The sequence below is a fragment of the Ochotona curzoniae genome, unplaced genomic scaffold, assembly GCF_017591425.1.
Source record: "Ochotona curzoniae isolate NIBS_2020 unplaced genomic scaffold, NIBS_Ocur_1.0 contig_64, whole genome shotgun sequence".
NCBI classification, from domain to species: domain Eukaryota; kingdom Metazoa; phylum Chordata; class Mammalia; order Lagomorpha; family Ochotonidae; genus Ochotona; species Ochotona curzoniae.
This window is the reverse complement of record NW_024466502.1, coordinates 28598088-28618776: the sequence shown is the minus strand read 5'-3', so window position 1 is coordinate 28618776 and position 20689 is coordinate 28598088. Positions and strand designations below refer to the sequence as shown.

The following is a 20689-nucleotide window of genomic DNA, read 5'->3' as shown; positions in this document are numbered from 1 at the left end:
TTGTACACTGCACATATGAGGGAATAAATCGAATCATTTAATCAATGGGATACGAATTGATGTAGTCAATTTTCTCTTAAAAGGGCACTCAATTCATAATTTATTTAGATTCAAGCAAAAAAAAAAAAAAAACTTACTTCTAAAATCCCTACAGAAATCTTTTGGTTGTCAGGAACAGCAAGAATACTTCTCTTTAGTTAGCATTTTCAATAGCAGAGATCCATAAAAGGAATTCTTGAAAACTTGGATAAGCAACACCTTAGACAAAAGATCTGCATTAAATTATGCTCTAATTTACTTCTGAGCACTTCCCTGACATATGTGGACATCTTACAATGCATCAAGTAATTGAGGCTTCTAACATCACTGAAAAGCTAGAGCCCTCCAGGATCACTTAACAGAGTAGCTTGAAGAAACCTGGTATTTCATTACTTTAACTTCTTGATGTGTAAGCAATATTGCTAAAACTAAGTGAGAGGCAATGGTGTGTTATCAATGGTATCTCTATGGATCCTTGCCACTACAGTGTTGTGATTGCTTGAGAAAGAGAGAGAGAAAGCAAGCTGAGGGCATGAAGACCCGAGATCCTTGTCTTCCTCACGTGGTGACTATTTGGGATGTAATTGGCCTGGCCCAAAAACAATCTCATTGATGCTATAGTAACCTTGCAAGCTATCCTGCTCAACTTTGGGAGCTGAAATGTGAATGGGACAATGGATAATTCATTGACCAAACTTAGATTTCTAGTTTTATCCAAGCTGATGCCACTGGCTATCAAGTCCATTTAAACATCTTCATGAAATCAAGTAAACAACACTGCAACATAATCTAGATATTAAGTATCAAATGTCAGTGCTAAAGTTGTCACAGCCAAACTAGCAAACATTAACTAGCAGAAAAAATCAGCATAAGTGTAGTATCTGAATAAAAAGCTTCTTGCTCAAGAGCTCTCTGGAACTGTTGCCTCAATAACAAATTCTCAAAGAAGCTTGATTGGCTTCCTACCAAAGAATCTGTGATCTATTCTGTTACAATTCCTGTGATTGACACAAATGCTAACACTTCCTGCCATCCTAGTGAGTCTAGAAATGATCCACTGTGGTCTCACAACCTTTCACAGTCCCTGTTTTCAAATTCTGATGGGAATTTCTCTACTAACTGCTATATTTTTTTTAGTTACAGCACATGGAATGCTTAATACTTAGCTCTGTAGAGATTACCACCATTGGCTCCCCAAAACAGCTGTCTGGGAGAGAACTAGTGTACATACATTTATACAGTATGTACAAGGCCTGGACACTTGCCATTGGTCATTGGCAGCTCAATGTTGCAGTCTTGGATATCAGAAGTACCCGGTATGGTATGTACCCAGTATGTATCATAGAGGCTGTTGCTGGGGTTGAAATAATTTGGCTTGTAGTAATTGTCATTACAATAATTTTCAAAAAATGTCGGCCAACTGAATCTTCAGATTCAGTTTTTGTTATTTGAAATGGGTTGTAACTACCTTGAATTTTTTCACATTGTTAGTTAAATTTCCTGATCATTTGACACGTGTTGAAGATGTTGGCAGGCCATTGCTGATATGTTTTCCTTTGAGATGGATAAAAAGCCTTTACATTCAGGCTGAGTCAAGGACATTGCTGCACAAAGACTCAAGATCCTGATCAACAACATGTGGCAATATAGTTGTGCCATTTGATTAAGAAATGATGTTAGTGTGATACCTGGAATGATATTACACTATCTTGTATGGTATCTTGTATGACACTAGTGAAGCTTTTGACTTTATTAAATCACTGAACCACCAGGAATCCACTACTCTGAGTCAAACCTTGATCCTCAGATGCACTGATGGCTCTCTATCAATCTATTAGCCTACTATTTTCCTGGACATTACACATCCCACCCACAGTTGGATTTGCAGATCCTTCAAATTTATTTATTTTCAGATGTAAATCTTTTAACTAAAAAGCATCAGAGGCTAGCAGCATGCATTTAACTTCTGGACATTTCAGTACTTAGTGTTGGCTAAAAGATATACATGCTTAAGATGCAATTATTGCTTCATTATTTGACCTTGGTGCATATTAAGCCCATGGCTTATGGGCATGAAAAAATCATAATATCATAATTTCAGCTATGTTATGAGTCGCAATAGAGGCTTTGATATGGTTAAAAGCTCTAGTGAAGTGAAAATGGTATATATGTGAAGGAAAAATTTATCATCAAGGGTTTTATAACTTCATGAAATGCATCAGGACTGCTTCTCTGCTTCCCAGGAAAATCATCAAAAATACCCAATGCTTGTTTACATTGAAGACTCTTAGAGATCTTTAGGATCATGGCATGTCTCTGCTCTCAGATATGTTCTGCAGAGATAGGTGTGTGTGTGTGTGTGTGTGTGTGTGTGTGTGTGTGTGTGTGTGTGCACGCACGTGCATTTGTGTGTGAGAGAGAGATTCTTACCCAAACTGAGAGGGAAAATGGTACTGAGTACAGTAGAAGACTCTTAGCACAATGAGCAGGAACCATATGTCACAGATTGCTAGCAAACCACCACATGTTCTCATTTCACTTAGTCGTATACTTTGGCTGGCAGACAGGCTGTCTGCTAGAGGCATCAACATGCTACAGACTGTCCTATGAAATAAATCCCTTTCACAGGTATAAGAAAAAAATTGGGGAAGTATTATATCTGTATTCCAGCAAGCTTTTTGTTACCCATGTACATGTTATGCTGACAATGCAGAATTTAGCAAATAAAATCAACATGCAAATGATGTGTGTGTGTGTGTGTGTGTGTGTTCTATTGATTGTATTCATGAAGGACATTCCATAGTAATTCAGACAAAATACTAAATATAGCTAACATTTGCAAGCACTGCTGTTGTCAAAAGATGCTGAAATGGCATAAGAAAATGGTCTAATTTGCCAAATTCTTGTCTGGGCTAAAAATACTGTTCAAGGATAGGTCCCTTGAGCCAGTAGGCCAGAGGCTTCTTTGCAGATACATCATATCAGACAACTCATTCCATCTGGAGGGTATTTGCTGCATCCTAACTATTTGCTGTTTTTCTAGGTTTGGCCTGGCTCTGCTTGCCTGCAGATTCCACTAAGGCCATAGTTCCCAGGTACTACAAGGCAATATTTGCTTCCTCTTTAAAATATTTGAGTAAACCAAAAAAACCAAGAAAAACTTTAAGAAGAACCAAGTATGGATCATATGTACGGTCCATACTATTTATTAATGTATTGTATCATGAGACATTCAATGCAATACAGAGCGTTGATATAATTCCCCAGTTCCAGGGATGGTTGATGTTTCAGTGGAAAATTAAAAGACACGCTTAACCAATTGATGATAGCAGACAAAATAACTCCAGACTAGACTGCACCACTCAAGGGAGCAGTCTAACTGATACTGCAGTTATGTGGAAGAGCTCTCATTATTTGCACTCAGTGTTTGATCAGGTTCTCCACTCTTCTTCAACTGTCTGCCAAATCTGTACAATACCTGAAACCTCATTCATTGGTTTCTAATTTAAATTTGGTTTTCTGACATGATGAAATAAACAGCCCAGGGTGTCAGAGTTTTATAAGGAAGTTCTCTGGACCAGCCATGCTACTACAAATGTGTTTATTCCTATGTCTCTACACTCCATTTGATGACTTATTAAAACCAGGAAAACATGAGAGAGTCAGTTTTTGCCACACTGGATATTGTCCAATTCTTGGTACTTCCTGCTTTTCTCCTGACAACTCATGTGATTCCAAAAAGTGGCAGCAGAAGTCTTCATTCAAGGTGAGTGGGCACGAAGACACTTATTTCTAACTCTGCTTATCTACCTGACTCCCCACCTAAAAATGTTCTGTGTGGAAGCATGAGCTAATGGATAGCCAGTACCATAGTATTCTCCTGTGTACCATCTTAGTAAATGCAGAAAGGATCAATTATTATTTTCAGTTTAACTTATCCTCATTATAAAACTTGACTGAAAGCTTCTCGACGGTAGACATATAAAACTTCTACAACTCCAGTACTGCTTTAATTTATAATGAACCTATGTATTTTAGCTTTTTCCCACTTAATTTAGTATTTCCTAAAAGAACATTAGCCATAAGAACAATTCTAAATCGCGTTACTACTCATGTAGAAAGTCTAGTTAGACCAGCATTGTTACAATTGATATCAAAGAGCATTTTTCACCAAATATTTTATGTGAAAATTGAATGTATCTCCTTTGTATGCTAGGCAGCACTTAATCACCAGTGTCAAACTAACTCTTTATTTAGCAGCTACCTCTATTATCATAGTTGCCACAAATTAAAGGATTGCTTGCACTGTGATTCATCATGTTGTGAGTTTGGAGCAATGTATAATGCTTTTAGTTAAATTATTACCTCTACATGTAATTCTATTGACTATCGTATCAGTTTTATAGATTATAAGTTAAATGCAGTGTAATAACTGGACTGACTCTATAAACCAAAGAAAATATGCTATATTTAAACAAATGAATAGATAGAGACATGTCTAACAGTAGATTATTAATAGAAGGAGAAAAGACATTTTAATTTTTATTTTCTGAAAATTTTCAGAGAAGAGTAAAAACTGCTTATTTTTCCATAACAAAATTAGCAATATACTTTCTCCTGGCTTTTTTCTGTGATAATATAGTTTACAAAATCCTTTATCATTTTACCATATTTCAAAACATAAAAGCACACTCTGCCAATGGTATCATCATACTAATTGATTCAGTAAGATAGAAGTGGTAGAGATGAAATAAATCATTCTAAAAGGCAAAGCTATAAGCAATATACATGGGTGGCTACTTTGAATGATGGAAGAGGTGGTCTAGTATATGAATATTTTTATGGTCTTCTGATATTTGGTGATTAGATTGAAAGGAGAAAAGAAAATGATTAGTGGCAAGAAAGTTATTGATAATTCTGTCCTTAATTTACTTCCTTGATCCCAAAGTGAAGATCTTCCTTGAATATTTAATTTTGGAACCTATTAAGATATGAAGACTTATGTCTTTAGAAACTCTAAGGGTTTCATTGATCTAGATTCTAGAGAGGCAAGAAATCCAGCAGAGGGGATCAAAGAAGGTGAAAAGGGGAGAAAATAGTATATAAACATACACATCTATAATGGAACATTGAACCAGGAGAAACATGAGGCATTTTCATACAAAATTTGTTTCATCTTCTTCCTTTGATTCACGTAGCTGTATTGCAAGCAGTTCCACCTAGCCTGGTCACAGGACATTTCTTATAAAACTGTCAGATGTGCTTTCCTTTTCGGCTGGAATCAGCTCAGAACTTTACCAACACGCACTGGCTTTCTTTCCTTCCTAAGCTATCTTTTCCCTTCAAATTTGCAGCCTTAAAATTGCATATCCTAATAAAGTCTTAGTTCATTAGCTTTGTCTTGGGTTCTGTCTTCTGAAGAAAACACACAGATATTTCTGTTTTTGAAATAAAGTAATTAACCAGTGATCAAATCATAACACAAATAAGAAACTCATGGAATATTTACACTTACACTCACAAGACATTACACATGCAAACAATGATAACAGAATGAAAATTACTATAAAGAGAATTAATTATATGTGAAAGCTTCTTTACATCACATTATGACGATTTTTATGACATCTTAATTTCTCATTGTAAAGACAAAAAATTAGAAAAAATAGACCATAAAAAATGTTCAAAGCAACTTTAGGGTGAATAATACCTAGGTTATATTAAATCATGCCTTCTTTATACATGACTTTTATTGCTTGAAATTGGTTTATATTATAAAAGTCCAGCAAAGGTAGAAAAATTTTCTATGAAATATGCAGATCATAAAAATAATAATGAAGAAATATTTCACAGAGAACGTTAAAGGCATAAATTCAGTCCCTGTTGTTAATACTGATATAGGTTGAAAAATAATGTAAATGCCTTCCAATAAAAGATTCATTTGTTAAATGCTTAAAGCCTTAGGTAAATAGTGCTAAGAGATTTGAAACATAACTGAGTATCTAAAGTGTTCTGGGGATACTGGTTTACACTATTTCCATTCCTTTTTGTAAAAATGAAAAGCAAAATAACTGAATTTTTAAGAACTATTCAAACAGTGTAGAGATGACTATATTATTTTGCCTATTTTCTATATATTTATTCAATATACTTTCAATAACTTTCACTGTTGATGTATTGGATGTGATATATGTAGCCAGTATAAATGTATCTGCCCTTTATCCACCCTTCTCAAAAAAACAACCCTTTATTGTCTAGATACAGTTTCATTAAGATAAAAAACTTTGGTTAATTTGCTTCATATATTTTATTTTTTCCTGTTATCTTTTTGCAAACTTCAATGCCATTTTTAATATTGCTACATAACTGAGGGGAATGCAAGCCCAGGTGGACCTCCAGTTAGGTTGGGAAAAGGGGAATTATGAGGAAGGGAGGAAGGGGGTTGAACAAATGTTTCATTTCTTTCCTTTTTGTTCTGCTGCTCTCCAGCAGGGGAGGGAAGCGGGCAGGAGGGCATTTAAAGGAGTGAATCCCTTATTTCTATCAAACCACACCAGCACCTGGGAATAGGGACAATCATTTGATGACACCTTAGATAAAGGTATGTGGTGAAGATAGTACAAAGATATACTACTAAATGTTCTTACTTTATGAAAGACAGACTGAAAAGCTGAGGAAAGCAATGCATCCAGAAATTAAGTTATTTTGTTATTAAATATTCATGGTTATTGCTTCTTATGGCAGAGTAGACATTAAATAATTTGCGTGAAGTCTTTCTTAATATCCTCAAAGACAGTCAAGGGCTTCTTCTTTTGTGATTCATAACTTAGCAAATCACATTGCACTAGAAGTTTCTTCAGTAGAAAAATATTAGTCGGTCTTTTGTCACCCTGTATAATAAGGTGCCTGGATGCCATGTTCTTAAAATATATTTGTGGAAAACTGCAGTATCCGTATGAAAAAGAATGATTTTACAAATATTAAGTTTTGCAAATCTTTCAGTGAAGAGTAGATATGATGGATACATAATTTCACACTGAATTTAAAATGCAAATACATTAGAAGGACTGAATTCCACGCAGCAGCGTGTAGGATTGATACCCTGCCCCAGCTCCTGAATGCAGCTTCCTAATATGTGCTCCTTCTCTCTGTAAATCTACCTTTCAAATAAAAGTAAAGATATATTGCTTTAAAAGGAAAGAATGATAAGAAACCCATCAGAGGATGACCAAACCATTTGGGTCCCTGATATTCAAGTGGAACTCCTGGATAGAATTCCTGATTCCTGGCCTTGACCTGGCCTGATTCTGGCTATTGAGGCATTGGAGAAAGAAACCAGCAGGTGTAAGATCTTTCTCTGTTTTGCTATCTCTGTAACTCTCAATAGGGACATAAATAAATTTTCGTTGTTTAAAACTATTGTTGAAAGATACATGTAAGGATACTTCAAAAGTTCATGCATTTTCACAGAAGAATCCCGGAGTCTCTTCTCTACTCAGTAGTGAGTGGAGAAATGCAGCCCAAGTTCTAATAGAACTGCCCACCCATACTACTTTACTGGTACTTTTTTGTTCACGTGTGAAGCTGAAACAAAAGTAACCAGCTTCACTCTTTGTGGTGTTTTGTGCGTTCACGCATTGTATTAATAATAATGAAATTTTAAGCAACTGTTAATAAAAGTTAAGCTCTTACTATGTATTAAGAAAATTGCATTTTGCTTACACTACACATCATTATTAGCCATTGTTTTTGGGACAACAAAAGCAACAACAACAACAAAATGGACTAGTGTTGTGGCATACAGGCTAATCTTCCATGTGTAATGCCAGCAATCCATAAGTGCACCTGTTTGTGTCTTTACTGCTCCTCTGCCAAACTAGATCCTACCTTACAGCCTATGAAAGCAGTAAATGACATACCCAGACACTGGGTCTCTTACTCATATGAGAAACTGAAAGAAGCTCCTGGCGCCTGGCTTCAAATAAGCTCAACTCTGTCCATTGTGGCTGTTTGGGTAGTGAACCAGAAAGTGGAGGACCCACCCCTCTCTTCTTATCTCTGGGTACAATCTGTTTTTCAAAAAATATTTAGAGGGAACTATGTAACATGAAATGTGATATATCTTATATTCACCTTTCTAAATCCAACAAGAGGAGCCTATTATATATATATATATATATATATATATATATATATATATATATATATATATATAAAATGATGTTACAGTTGTTTAACATGCAGGGATACTACTCTATGGGTTGATGATTGCCTTCTACCTTCTACTACCCTGTTTACGGTTTATTTTATTTTGGGGGGAGTTGGTAAATTTTTTCATCTATTGTTCCGTCAAACTGTTCCATTTTTGGACTAGAAATAGAAGCTTGATTGGTTCATTTCACTGTTGTCTTCAGCCAAGGATAGATCCTATCTGAGATATACATAGATATTAATGTTTGCTTAGCTAAAATTATTGTAGTTTTATTGGTAGTAATTTGTGATATCTGACTCATATTTCTAACTTTTGAAATAAAATTGGGTGGAATTTTTAAAGAATTGTATTATATGAAACAGTTAAAAAATGTGCAGCATATCAACTTACTATGGTGACTTCCACTGAATTCTTCAAACAGTACTTTTTAAATTCTATGTAGAGTAAATATTGTTTCCTGTGATAAATGATGCTTTAAATTACTGAAAAATAAATTATCACATCCTATCATAACATAAATTCTAATTTTAACTTAATGATTTTAAACTAGTACCACTATGGTGAATTTACTTAAAAAGCAACATTTTTCTCTATATTTTTACTTTCACCCAATTAAAAAAGTCACTTTTTGCTTTATTGTTATCCACATACAGTGAGTGAAAATAGAAATACTAATTTTATTGATAATTTAATCTTTTTTCAATTAGAATTGAATAAGAAACTGAATTACATCTCTATCCATATATTTCTCCTTATTTTAAACCAAGACCAATTATGGTGCAAATTGCCTCTAACAAGCATAATAAAGCATTATGTTATTTAAACCTTGATTAAGTCTTAAATAAATCTGCCTAAATTTAATTTTGATGAAATAGTCCATTTTACTTTAAAAAGTGTTTACTTTCCATTTTTCCCAGAAAAATTGCTCTTTTATTGATTGTTAATTCTGTAACTTCCGTGGAACCAAAATATGTCCTGGTTATATATTCCTCATGCAATCACAGTTTAACAGTAAAAATTAGTTATATAAATGCTTATGGGGAACAACAACAAGCCACCAATTAAAGTACATTTGCTGAATTTATTTGGGTCCACATCTGAATTTCATTCTTCAAACTTTTCTCATCTTGACTTATTTTTTTTAGGAGAAACCTACAATGGAAGCTGAAAGGCATTAGTTTACATAATATGTGATTCATTATCTCATAAAATGTAAATTTTGGTATTAATTCATGATGAATAAATTATTAGTATAAAGTGAAACTTTCATATACATAAAATTATTTATATACTTTATTCAAAGGAGATTGTGGATTGCATGTGATGCAGCCTGAATGAGATCTGTAAGAAATGTTTCTGACTTTTCTTCCCAGAGAGAGCTCACAGGGATGTCTCTTTGAATAATTTTTATAATGCTAGAATATGACATATTGCAGAACGGAAATCTACAGATTAAATGATTATAGTCACCCAGAACATGTTCTTAAAATATCACAAAAAACTTGTTAAAATATGTGTTTCTGTCATTTTTAAACTTGATGTTATATTGTTGTCATAATACCAGTTTGAAACACACAGTAAACCTACAAAATGTTAAATCTATTGGTAGGTTATGAAAGCAAAATATGGTGAGAGTTACTTGCAAATTGCATTTTAATAATGAAAGCTAAAACTCCAGTGAAAGAATCCTTTTAAAGAAACTGAATGCCTTTTAAAGATTAATGTTGCCTACATTTTCATCATTGACAACCACCATCACAAACAGGAGCATTTTTCTGAGTAATGTTTTTCAGTTTGGGATATATGATCATTTGATAGAATCCTAAAAATCAGTTTCATTAGTTTTCAGCTTAACAAATATGCATGGCTCTAGCTTGCTACACAGACAATGCATATGTATATAATGCAAACTAATTATATAAATAAGAGAAAAAACAGCGTTATAAATCAATTTTAATACAAAAGCATTGTATAATAATGAACAAAAATATGGGTGAAATGATTTTTATTCAAGTGGCCTATTAGAGCAGGGAAACTAAACTTCATTTATCTTTCCAAAGGAAAATAAAATTTAAAATTTATTGGGAGAGTTGAAGGTTTAAAAAATGCTGCTAGTTAGAAATCATGAGAAGTGTCAAGTATTTAAAAACCTTGATGAAGTGCCTGCCACTCTTGTGATGTAGTTGGCTAAGCTATCACCTGCAATATTCACATCCTGTACGGGAGTCAGTTCACATCCTGGTTGTCTCTCAGCAGGTTCAACTGACTAATAATTAACGCACCTGAGAAAACAGCAGAGGATATCACTACTACCTGGGCTCCTGCTAGCTAAGTGGGAGACGAAGTCGAAGTTCCTGCTTCATGGTTTGGGCCTGGCCCAGCCACAGTCATGCCAGCCATTTGGATAATGAACTAGCAAATACTAGATATCTCCTTCTGTCTCTTCCTCTCTCTTTCTTTCGTCTTTTTCAATAAACCAATAAATTATTTTTTAAAAGAAAGATTTATTTTAGATTTTAATTGAAAGCCAATTTACAGAGAGAAGGAGATGCAGAGAGAAAGATCCTTCATCTGCTGGTTCACTCCCTAAGTGGCTGGAACAGCCAGCGCTGTACATATCAAGAGCTTCTTCTGGTCTCCCATGAGGATGCAGGGATCTCAAAGTATTTGCGGTGGAGGGGGTGAAGAGGGAGAACCGTCTTCTGCTTTCCCAGGCCACAGGCTGGGAGCTGGAAGGGTAACGGAGCAGCCAGGATATGAAGCAGCAACATATGGAATCCTGGCAAGTGCAAGATGAGGACCTTAGCCACTGGGCTGCTGTGCAGGGTCTATAAATAAATTCTTAAGAAAAATTAAACCATTAAGAAGCCACATTAACAAAGCATGTTCTTTTTCTTAGATTTTACTCTACTGGATTTGAAGTGTTAATGAGCAGAGTGTAGGATATATTGGTGCTACAAAACTCCAAAAGGGCAGCCTTTCTCACTCTGTCTCTTTCATATTGCAGTGCTGTAAATAAACAAAGTAGATTCTAAGTATTCATAAATAGCCTTCTCAAGAACTTCCAGAAGACTAACCTCAAATTTCTGAGTCTGGAGCTGTAAAACATAGCTTTGAATGCCTTACTTCTAAATTATCTGTGACTGACTCTGGAAAATAATAACTTTTCTCTCACTTGAAATAATTTACATGAATGCTTCTTATTGATAAAATTTTACCTGCAATCGCCCTGCAGGAGGAGACAGAAAATGTTACATGTCTCTTGTCCTAAAGAGAGCAGGATTTGTAAGGAAGCAGCAGGGATGATGTTGAAAGTAGCCAACCAACAAGAAGGGGAAAGATTCCTTAATTCTTTTTCAAAGACAACTTATTTGGAAGTGGGAATGAGAGAGAGAGAGAGAGAGAGAGAACCTACCATCCACTGGGCTAGTCTGAAGCCTTCCTTGGTCCATCTTCTTTTGCTTTGCCAGCAGATTAAAGGATCAAGATTGCAAGCAGAGAAGCTAGGACTTGAATAGGCCCCCATGTGGGATGCTGGCTGTATGGGTGCTGGCTTTTTTTACTCAGTACACCACAGTGCCAGCACCCCTGACCACAGACTTTCTAATCATATTTACCCCCACCCCCAAAATAATTTTTACGTTTCAAAGTTTTATATAGTTAAAACCAATCCAAAATACATACATATTGTGTTGCATTTAAGTACAGCTTATTGAATACAAGAAACAGAAACTATCATGTCCTAATTTTATTCAGTCATAGGCAACTATGGTCTTTTCAACTTTTCTTTGGATTACATGATTAACATAACTGGCATTATGGCACTATTTCATGCTCCAACTGTTGCACTGCCTACATAGTCCTGCTTAATATGTCTGGTAAAGCAATGTAAGTTGACTCAGTGTTTGGGTTCCTATCACTCATAAGGAAGACCTGAATGAAGATCCTAACTCCTAGTTTAGGCATGGTCCAGCCCCATATAATCAATCATTTGGAGATGAATTAGTGAATGGGAGATCGGTCTCTCTTCCTACCTCTCCTTGTAACTCTAGCTTTTAAATAATACATGTCAAAAATGATTAACCATTTTTATTGTAATTTGGTTCTGTTACTCTCTACCACTTTTAAGATGTGATATACAGAGTTAAGCACCGGTCTCAAAGTGTAATCTAAGAATATGATAGACATCTTTCTTTCAATGATTTTGGTACTGTCTGTAAAAGTATACAGTCAACATTTAAATTAATGATTTAGGTCGAGTTTCACACCCCTTTTCAAGGCTTTCAATAAAAATTCCCAGTATTTTGCACATAAATGACTGCCAAGCCAGATCATCTTTCCCATATAGATTTTGGAGTTATTTGTGTTAAATCAACAGCTGAAGTCAAATATGCAAATGAAATAGCCAAAGGAAAGCTAACAAGTCACATAGATATTAAGAAACGATAGATATCAAATTATACCTAAAGAGAGTAGCAAGAAAATCAAATACTAACATAAATAAATAAATAAATAAATAAATAAATACCAATGAACCAAATAATTGAAGTGGTTAGAGGTAAATGCCACCTCAGATACAGTAAGAAAACTGAGATGATGTCTCATTACAGAAATTGACAAAAAAGAAAATGCAATAGATGAGTTTTGAAGGCCTAGGTTAAATATTAGATGAAATACATATTATATTAGACAAAGACTAATAATGAATACATAAGGAGAAATTATGCCAGATGCAAAAGAAACTAATGGAAGCAGGACAAAATCAAGATCCATGTAAACAACCAGTCAGCAAAATTTTCTCCTCATTATTGACTGTGAACATTTCTATAATACTGGGGATTCATACTTCTGAAAAATTTTTAAATTTTTACAAACCAAACTTGACAAAATGCGTAAGTTTTTGTAATCTTAAAAGTAAATAACACAGAGCCATCCAGAAAAGTATTATCTAGAATTTATCCATATTTATGTTTTAAGTATATTTTCCTGTACAATATTTGCTTCAAAGGTTCCAGTTCCAGAGAAAGTACATCATTGTTATTGTTTGACAAATCAAGACAGAATCCAAGCAGCTGCAAGGAAAACATTATTACCTAAGTAATAACTCCGAATTACACCAGAAGGGTCTGCTGTCCCACTGGATAAGGATGCATATTTTTCATCAATGTAATTAAGCCAGAATCTACTAATGGTAATGAAATGTGCCTAATTAAATGATAGCAGTTGGACTTTGATATTTTGGCTCATGAAGTTTTTTGTTTACACTGGTTATTGTGTGCTACTCATAATCTCAACAGTAGTACCGTGCCCGTTCATAAAATATTTCTAAAGAAGGATTTATCAATCCAATTGTAAACCATTTATCAACCTGTTTCATTTTTATATTTTCATCTAATTTACTGATCAACTTAAAGATTAAATAATAAAATGAAAATAATACTGAAACTTTCAGATTGGTAGCTATTTTTAAGCAGTTAATTTATGTTAGCGATTTCAAAAATGTTGAGTTTCATTACAGGAATCTTGAAATAAATAATAATTGCAATGTGAGGTATTTTAGATCAGTTCTTTTCTTAAGCTAGAGAAATTTGATAAAGCTCACAACTGACTATCCTAATAATAGCATTCAACATATTTTTCTTTATACAGAAGCTCCCAGGAGTTTTAAAATCTAACATTGTTCATACAAATAAATGCTATACAATGCATATTATAACTTGAAGGTCATTTGCTCCAGAAAGCATGCAACTGTGTCCTTACCAATTAAAGCATGGAAAGGTGGAGATATTGGAAAACAGAATAGCAGCTGTAGATGTGGACAAAACAGAATACTTGTGCTAGTACTAAATTTAAAGAAGAATTGAGGTATCATCTAACAAAACAAAACAAAACAAAACAAAAATAATAGTAAAGCCCTTTCTATATACTTTTTCCTCAGAAATTATACCCCCTAACATATCCTCAAACAAAAATATACCATATGTATCTTACTAGGATATTAAATTTTCCTACCATTGTGTAGCTGTGGGCCACCTTCATTAGCTCAATGCATCCCTGAGCATCTGCGAATGCTCGGATTCCTAGGCAGTTGGATGGGTGCAAAAGCTTCATGAGGAAGTGGCAGCACACTTCGACTACTTGAGGAAGCTGGAGAAGGCACGCTGCAGCAAGGAGATTTTCAATAGTGTCTTCCTTCAACTCCAAGCAACCTAAATGTAAGTGAATCACGAAACTCTGTTTTAAACATACAAATTATAGGTACCATCCTGTTATGCAAAGCATCAGGCCAACTTACTAAAAATCATCTGAACCTCAGTTGATATTCGGAATAACTACAATCAGCTACAGGACAGCAATTGTTTTACGTATTTGATCTTTCTCACTTCAGGTAGTTTATAATCCCCCAAAACATATATTCAGTTTCTTTTTTTTTTTTAAAGATTTATTTTTATTATTTTTTATTGGAAAGGCGGATATACAGAGAGGAGAGACAGAGAGGAAGATCTTCCATCCGATGATTCACTCCCCAAGTGAGCCGCAACGGGCCGATACTATGCCGATCCGAAGCCAGGAGCCTCTTCCGGGTCTCCCACGCGGGTGCAGGGTCCCAAAGCTTTGGGCCGTCCTCAACTGCTTTCCCAGGCCACAGGCAGGGAGCTGGAAGGGAAGCGGGGCTGCCGGGATTAGAACCGGCGCCCATATGGGATCCGGGGCGTGCAAGGCGAGGACTTAACCACTGAGCCACCGCTCCGGGCCCCATATATTCAGTTTCAACTAAATTGTCTCTATATGCTTTAGTGGTAATAACAATTTGTTTTGGTCATGAAATTTAAAAACAAGAGAGAAAATAAGAGTCAAATTATATGTTGTCAAGGTTAAGGGAGTAGAAAATTTATAAGCTTATGAAAAATCTGTATTTGTAAGTGAATACTGAATGATCTATTTGTGAGTGAATATTGAAAAAACTGTGTATATTAATAATTGCATATAAATTGACATGTGCATTTTGTGAACTGTTGTGTATTTTGACTCCCTTCACTCATGGTTAAAATTTTCTGTAGCATTTACATCCTTTTGGTCATTTTCTATTTTGTTGTTCTTATCAATGAATGATATAGAGAAATGGCAATGGGCACAAATTTTAAAGAAGATACTTAGTTTCTTAACCTTGCACAAAATTATTGACTACTGATACAATCAAAGATCACTCATTCCACTCCCGTTTCTCTCATCTTCAAGTCTGAAACATTTTCCCAGCCATTTTCTTTCTATTCATGATATTTTTATCAGTCAAGAATTCAGGCGACCTGCTTTATAGAATTTCTCCCATTAGATTTGCTTTATCATTTTTTCCATTATTAGGTTTGCTGAATCCTTTTAACCAAACAAGTGATCCTGCAGTCTTCTCTGCCCGTTCAGAAGTCAGTGTGTTCCATTGTTGGTGGTGGTAAGTTTGCCCCCTTGTTCAAGACAGTATCTGCAAGATTTCTCTCTTTTAAAGAAACGTTTGTGTTCATAATTAATGAATAGTCTCTTGAATGAGGGATAGCTTTCCATGCAAGCATGGTATTTCATCTGTAACTTAACATGTTTAATAGGCAAAGTGTACTATATTTTATTTATGAGTTTCACTGAGAGAGCAAGACAACAAAGGAATCTAGAGCATTCTTCTAAGGGAGGTAAGAAATCTGGTGAAAAAAAAAGAAGAGGAAGAGGAGGAGGAGAAAGAGAAATAGAGAATGAGATATATTGAAGACACTGGATTGGAAGAGACTGAGAAGAGTAAAATTTAAGATAAGTTAAAATATATTAAGATCTAATTAAACAGCTCTATTTTCTCTTCAATATAAAGTAGGGAAACTTTGTTACTAAAAAATTATTATTTAAAATTATAAGGTGTAACTAATTTGCAAGGAGCCAATTACTCAGATATTAAGAAGCACTATAAAACTGAAGAGAACAGTAAGTAAGTTAAGCAGAGGCAATATTCACCTACAGAAACAAAATTCTTTGTGTCATTTATACTTCATACTTCCCACAATATCATGAGGAAACCACAATGATTTTAGAGATTTTTGAAAAAATGTTATCAGTGATATTAATTGATATAGTTTATAAAAGTAATAAATCACAGAATATTAAAGGTATTTATTTAAATAATTATTTAGTAAAAATGCAAATATTGGGCTAATACTCAGCTACGTAGATACTTAAGCAAGACTTTAATAGTCTCTTCCATTCTTTGCCTTTGAAAAAGAAAAGAATGTATGTTCACAGGTTATACATGGAGCAGTTTCTAGAAGTTACTTATTGATATACTCGGAGATAAATTTGGGGGCTATGATCGATGTTTTAAAAAATTTAAAATGTTCTTTTATTTTCTTAAATGTTCTACTTTTTTATCTTAGAATATATCCAAGAAAAGTTTCCACTGCCAAAACCCAAATGGCACAAGATGAATATTAGTGAGAGTTTATTTTGAATGAATATAAATTGTACTGTTTTCATGCATGACATCTTTCCTTGCATCCACAACCTGGCTATTTCAGGGACATACTTAAAGAGCAAAAATCTGTAGAGTATTTGACTTAGAAGTTAATTTTAATTAGTCATTGATGCTGTTAATGAAAAATATAATAATCTGACAATTGCATTCAATCTTTCAAAGCATAATGTTTTTAAATAGAATTACTAAGAGGAAAACTAAATTATTCCACTTAAATATTGCAAAATCAACTTAAAATAACAGAGCTATGTGAAATGAAAGATAATTAAGAGTTTAAACTTAAAATAACTATGATTTTAAAAAGAAAATTCTTAGGATTTTTTTTCAAATACAACAATTATTTACCATCTATGTTTAGAGATCCAAAGGAAAATGGTGTCCAGGATTAATCAATTTAATGAACCAAAATATCTTCAGGAAACAGATACATTCTCAGCTGATTTTCTCAACTACACTGAAAGTGTCACTCCTAACACTTCTGGTGTTACCGTTTTTCATTTCTAAAATCAATTATATTGATCATAGTGCTCCCCAAAACTAATATGCTAGAAACATGCATTTTATGAGACAAATACAAAACCTATATATGAAACCTCAGGGAGTAAATTAATGTTATCTATTCAACTCTCATCACTTTCTCTAGAATGAAAATTAAAAAAATAATAATAATATGATTGTCATTCTAGAAACTAAAACAAACTTCCAAACTGATATTTTTATTAACTCATAAGCAGTTACAAATACAGTGTATGTAATAATATAAATGTTTAGAGAAAATCGCAAAAATTTTGCAGATATTTCACATATAGTATATACTTAGTTTCCCCAGCTGTTAACGTCTTAGGTTAGTGTGGTATGTGTGTTGCATTAATCAACAAACATTGCTACATTATTAGTAACTAAAATCAATATTTGGTTCATATTTCCTGTTTTTAACATGTTGTTTTTTTCTGTACTAGTATCTCATTCAGGATACTGCATCTTATTTCTGTCCTCAAATAATTCTTGACTGCAACCATTTCTCAGATATTTTTTATTTTGATTACTTTGACAAAGCTCAGTTTTTTCTTAAATTTATTTCATGTGAAAGTCTGAAATAGAGACAGAAAGATCCTTTGCTGTTCACTCCTCAAATGGCCAGAAATTCAAAATGGGGCTGGGCCAGGCTCATTTCCTTGTGGGTGGTATGGACCTCAATACCTGAGCCATCACCTGGCACTTCAGCAGGAAGCTGCTGTCAGGTGCAGAGCTGGGAGATGGCGGGGGGTGGGGTGAGAATGTAGGCACTCTGACACGATATGGGACATGGGCTTTCAAGGTGTGTCTTAACCAATAGGGCCGACACTTGCCTTGATTTGGACTGTTTCGAGGTGTATCACTCCATTACTAGATAGAATACCTTTCATTAAGCTTCCGCTAACCCTGATTATGATTGGACCAGGAGTCTGGGTGTTTGGTTTAGTAAATTCATAGGATTTTTAAAAGACAAATGAATTTAAAAAGAAAAATTAAGTAAATTAGTTTCTATCACTTCATAATCTTTAGCAGGAGGATTACATAATTTTTCATTTGTTACTAAAACTTTTTTTTGTTTGTTTTTTTACTAAAGTTAAAATGTTAGATGACATAAAATAATACCTTGTTGTCAATGTATTATGAGTCCTCTTGGCTCTTTTTTCTGCTGTCAGGAGGAAAATGTTGGTTGCTTTCTTTAAAATCACAACAAGCTTGTTTTAGGAAACAGAGCATGAATTTAACTATGAAATTCTGTAATCTTGGAGCTTATTAAAATGTAAGGATTTTTAGGACCATGTGACAGAGAGAGAGAATGTTAAGCAGCTGAGACTCAAATCTGTGACAATAAGCAAGGCAGGTGTTCCAGGTGACAGCTTAACCCGGTGAACCACAGTGCTGGCTCCAAGGCTCATTATTTTTCAAGTTGTATATTCCATACCTTCCAGTCACAATAATTGCAAAGTTTATAGATGTTGAGAAGTACACATATGTCAGAGTTCCAGGCGTAACAGAGTTCCACTATTAGAAATGTCACAAAAAGCCATGGAAAGCCCTATAAAAATGTAGCTTCTATGAAGAACATTATTTTTCTATTTTTCATCTGCATTTCTCTTTGAAATTCAATAGAGTGATAAAGCTAACTTCTCACTAGCTCAGACTCTTGAATTGCTTTAAATCTGCCTTCTGCATAGATGATTTGAAAAGAGCAGGCAATTATTTTGTATGCAGAAGCCTAGAATATCTAAACATCCTTTTGAGGAACATGCACAAACATGTGTAACGTTCCTCAATGTTGATTATAAGAGGCTTAATCTCTCTTTCAACTCCAGATTTGTGTTTTAACTCCAACTACTTCTATGGTATTTATTCCCTAGTACTTGCCATTTAGCACCCAAAAATATGCTTTTAAGAAAAATGAGAGGAATTATATAAAAAATTATCCAAAACTTTAATTTAAATAATAGTTTGTTAAACTGTGTACCAGACTTAGGACACATATGTTAACTTGGCCATTATGTTAAAATAGTCTATTTTTATTATAGCATTATTTATTAAGTTTGAATTTTATGATGCATTTGATACAATAATTTCCTATAAACTCGTTCCAAATTTTCAGACTTGTGTTTTTATATTTCATGCACACATGCATCCACACACTCAAAGATTACTTCCAAAAGAACTATAAAGACAATACATATTTATGTTATTGATTTTATTAGATTTTAAAGTATTTATTTTTTAGTGGAAAGTCAGGATTACACCTAGAAGGAGAGACAGAAAGATCTTAAATTGAAAGTAGACTTTTTCATATAGTAAAAATCCAATGTTTAAAACTAACATTCTGCAAATGGGCTTTCATAATTCATGTCACTTGAATTAAAACTGCAATAAAAATGAAAAAGAAATTCATTAATTTTTAATTGCAATAAAAAATTCTGACGGGAGTTAAAATGATAAAACCCAGGCTCAGATTATTGATATACATCTTTTAATATTGAAGGAGGACATGTGTGTATTGAATTCATTCAAATTGTTGTCAGTAAGCAAAAATGATCTTAATACTCCTTTAGTATGTACACAGATGGTAATTAATTTCAGTGGCACACAAACCATTTTTTTAAAACAGGGAAGTTACTGCTTTAGAATGATTAAATGTAAACCAGTTGGCAGTTTAATTTTCTACTCCTCTTCTTAATTCCTCTCTTGTTAATACTAGATGGACAGTGTCCTCTATTCAAGCCTTGTCCTTATGTGTCTTTCACAGGGTCTGACACTTCGATAGTTTCCCTGCAATTCCATCTCCCATATTTTCTAGAACTCTATTTCTGTATGTGTCAATGAACACAGTACATTTTCAAGTATGTCTGGGAAGTAAGGATTATATAAAAGATAAGTGTGGGGAAATGTCTATCAATGTGAAGACAGCTTCAAAACAGTGACTCTCAGTTCATTTATTTTCACAAAAGCATAAACTTTTGCTTGGGATTAAAATCTGTGTGTGTGTGTGTGTGTGTAAGACCATTAAAGGTTCATGAAAAATGTGTATTATGAGCAAACATTGTATATTTTAATATTTGTCATAAATAAATTTAATTTTTAAGTACTTTTGTATCTGTGTACAGTTAACATATTGATCTTCTTTCACACCATGATCTGATGAGGAAATATTGGGTATGCATAACAAGAATATGCTTATGGAGCTTGTACTGTGGCTCTGCAGACTAAGCCACTTCTTCCTGTTTAATCTTTTGATCTAAGCCCTTGCTAATGTACCAAGGAATCGGTGGATCATAGCTCAGCTTTCTAATTTCCTGCCAAAATTTGGTAGACAAGGATCATGGCTCCTGACTTCATTTGTCCTGATCCAGCTGTTATCATTTAAGGGGTGAACCAGCATATGGAAGATTTCTCCTAAT

The 20689-nt window shown here is 34.1% G+C and overlaps 1 protein-coding gene across 2 annotated transcripts in view; it reads right to left on the bottom strand.

Moving 5' to 3' along the window:
• KLHL1 (kelch like family member 1) overlaps positions 1 to 20689 on the bottom strand; it is a 206694-nt gene that overhangs the window by 100121 nt on the left and 85884 nt on the right. For both annotated transcript variants that reach the window (XM_040991032.1, XM_040991033.1), the window contains one exon: positions 14264 to 14460. In XM_040991032.1, coding sequence (XP_040846966.1) covers positions 14264 to 14460 — 197 coding nt within the window. The remainder of the gene's footprint in view (positions 1 to 14263; positions 14461 to 20689) is intronic.